Below are 1,854 nucleotides of genomic sequence, written 5' to 3' on the forward strand. Positions count from 1 at the left end.
AGCAGGAACTTGGAGTTGGGGAACAGGCGCGACAGGTAGACAGAGGACTTGAGCGTGAAGGGGTCTTTGTTGCAGAGGACGCGGGCTGGCTCTCCGTGCTTGGCGATCACCTCCAGGATGAAGGCCTGCATGGCAGCGTCCAGCACCTCGTCTGTCACACCCGCCTCGTCCAGCCGCAGCTTCTCCCGGCCCGACTTGGACCAGGCCTGGCGCATGGCCAGCACGCGGGGGATGATGCGGGTCTCCTCCCCGCAGCGCACCTCGGGGTGGGCGTCCAGCATCGCACGCATGAGCGTGGTGCCACTCCGGGGCACGCCCCCCACGAAGATGAGCGGCATGGCCTTGCCGTAGCGGTACTCCACGTGGTCCGTGCCCACCATCACCAGGTCCTCCTGCTCCGGCCGCATGGCCCGCCGGCGGGGGCCCCCCAGTGCCACCCGGCACTCCAGTACCTGCTGCCCCAGCTGGACCGCCAGCACCAGGGCCAGGGCGAAGCCGGCTGCCAGCAGTGCCCTCCGCACCGACAGGCGCATGCTGGGCCCAGGGCGGGTGGCGCGCTTCAGCGACAGATGGGCGGGAGCCCCGCCGGGCTCACATCTGGGGAGAGAGAGGGACACGCGGTCAGGGAGGCCTGCGGGCTGTAGGCGCTTTACCATCCAGACCCCAAGAGTGGCAAGTATGAGGGTGCTGACGTTCAGAGCAGAACGCTGCGGGGCACTGCATCCATCTTAATTCATGAAATCCTCCAACAACCCTAAGCGTAGCTGCTATTATTACCTCAGGGTGCCAGATGGCCTGGGTTCAAATCCCCCCTGGCTACTTCCTAGCCGTGAGATCTTGCCCAGTTCCTTAACCACTCAATGCCTCAGTTTCCCCAACTGATAAATGGAAAGAGTAATAATTCTTTCAAAAATGGACTTTCTTGAAATACATTTATGTGAAATTCTTTAAAATGTGAAAATAATAAAGCACTAGAACATCAGATTTCAGCAGCACAGTCGTTTGATGAAGACATGGGTTTTGCCTGTTTTGTTCACGGCTGTCTCCCCAGCTCCTAGCACCGTGCCTGGCCCCTAGTAGATGCTTAACAAATATTTACAGAATGTGCTTGGGTCGAATGAGCGGGGCCTGGCACAGAGTAAGTGCTGGGAAATGATTATGGTACAGCGAGGAGGAAACCAAGGTACAGAGCGACTGTTCACCGTTGTCCAGCTGGAAAGCGGCCAAGCCAGAGTCCATGATTTTGACCCAGGCCAGCAGGCTCATCAGCCGGCTCTGTGTCTGCTCTGAGTGACCACAGTCTGCCTCTGCAGGAGAGGCTTTTCAGAAGGTGCAAAATATCCTGGTCTGGGCTTCCTCCAGAATCGCCGTCCGTTCGTTCAGCCTTCACTCAGAAGCAATAAAAGGCGTCAGGCACCTGCTTGAGGCTGGAGACAGGAGAGTGGACGAGACAGCCAGGCCTCTGGCCTCAAGGAGCTTACAACCGAGTTGGGGATGTGGACAGTACACAAGCTACCGCCAGACCGTGATAACGGCTTGCAAAGAAATAAGCTGGACACCATGAGAGAGATCAAGAAGGGGAAGGAAGAGGGAGGTTAAGGAGGACTTCTTGGAGGAGGTGACGTCCAAGCTGAGACCTGGATGAGAGGGAGCTGGCGGTGTGAAAATGTGTGGGAAGGGTGCTCCAGGCAGAGGGAACGGAGAGTGCAAAACCCCAAGATGGGAGAGAGAGGTTTTGGCGTGTTCAAGAACCTGAGAGGAGGCTTCTGGGGCTAGAGGGGAGGGAAGGCGAAGATGGGGCGCAGCTGCCAGGCATGTCCTCAGGGGATAGGGAAGGAGCTGGACTTACTCTAC

At 58.1% G+C, this 1,854-nt stretch overlaps 1 protein-coding gene across 1 annotated transcript in view; it reads right to left on the minus strand.

The window, feature by feature from the left end:
• TPST2 (tyrosylprotein sulfotransferase 2) overlaps positions 1-533 on the minus strand; it is a 14,563-nt gene extending 14,030 nt beyond the window's left edge. The window contains exon 1 of the mRNA XM_007461137.1: positions 4-533. Within this exon, the coding sequence (XP_007461199.1) occupies positions 4-533 (530 nt within the window). The remainder of the gene's footprint in view (positions 1-3) is intronic.
• Positions 534-1,854: the final 1,321 nt, after the last annotated feature.

Source organism: Lipotes vexillifer, unplaced genomic scaffold, assembly GCF_000442215.2.
Source record: "Lipotes vexillifer unplaced genomic scaffold, Lipotes_vexillifer_v1.1 scaffold691, whole genome shotgun sequence".
In the NCBI taxonomy this organism is placed as follows: Eukaryota; Metazoa; Chordata; class Mammalia; order Artiodactyla; family Lipotidae; genus Lipotes; species Lipotes vexillifer.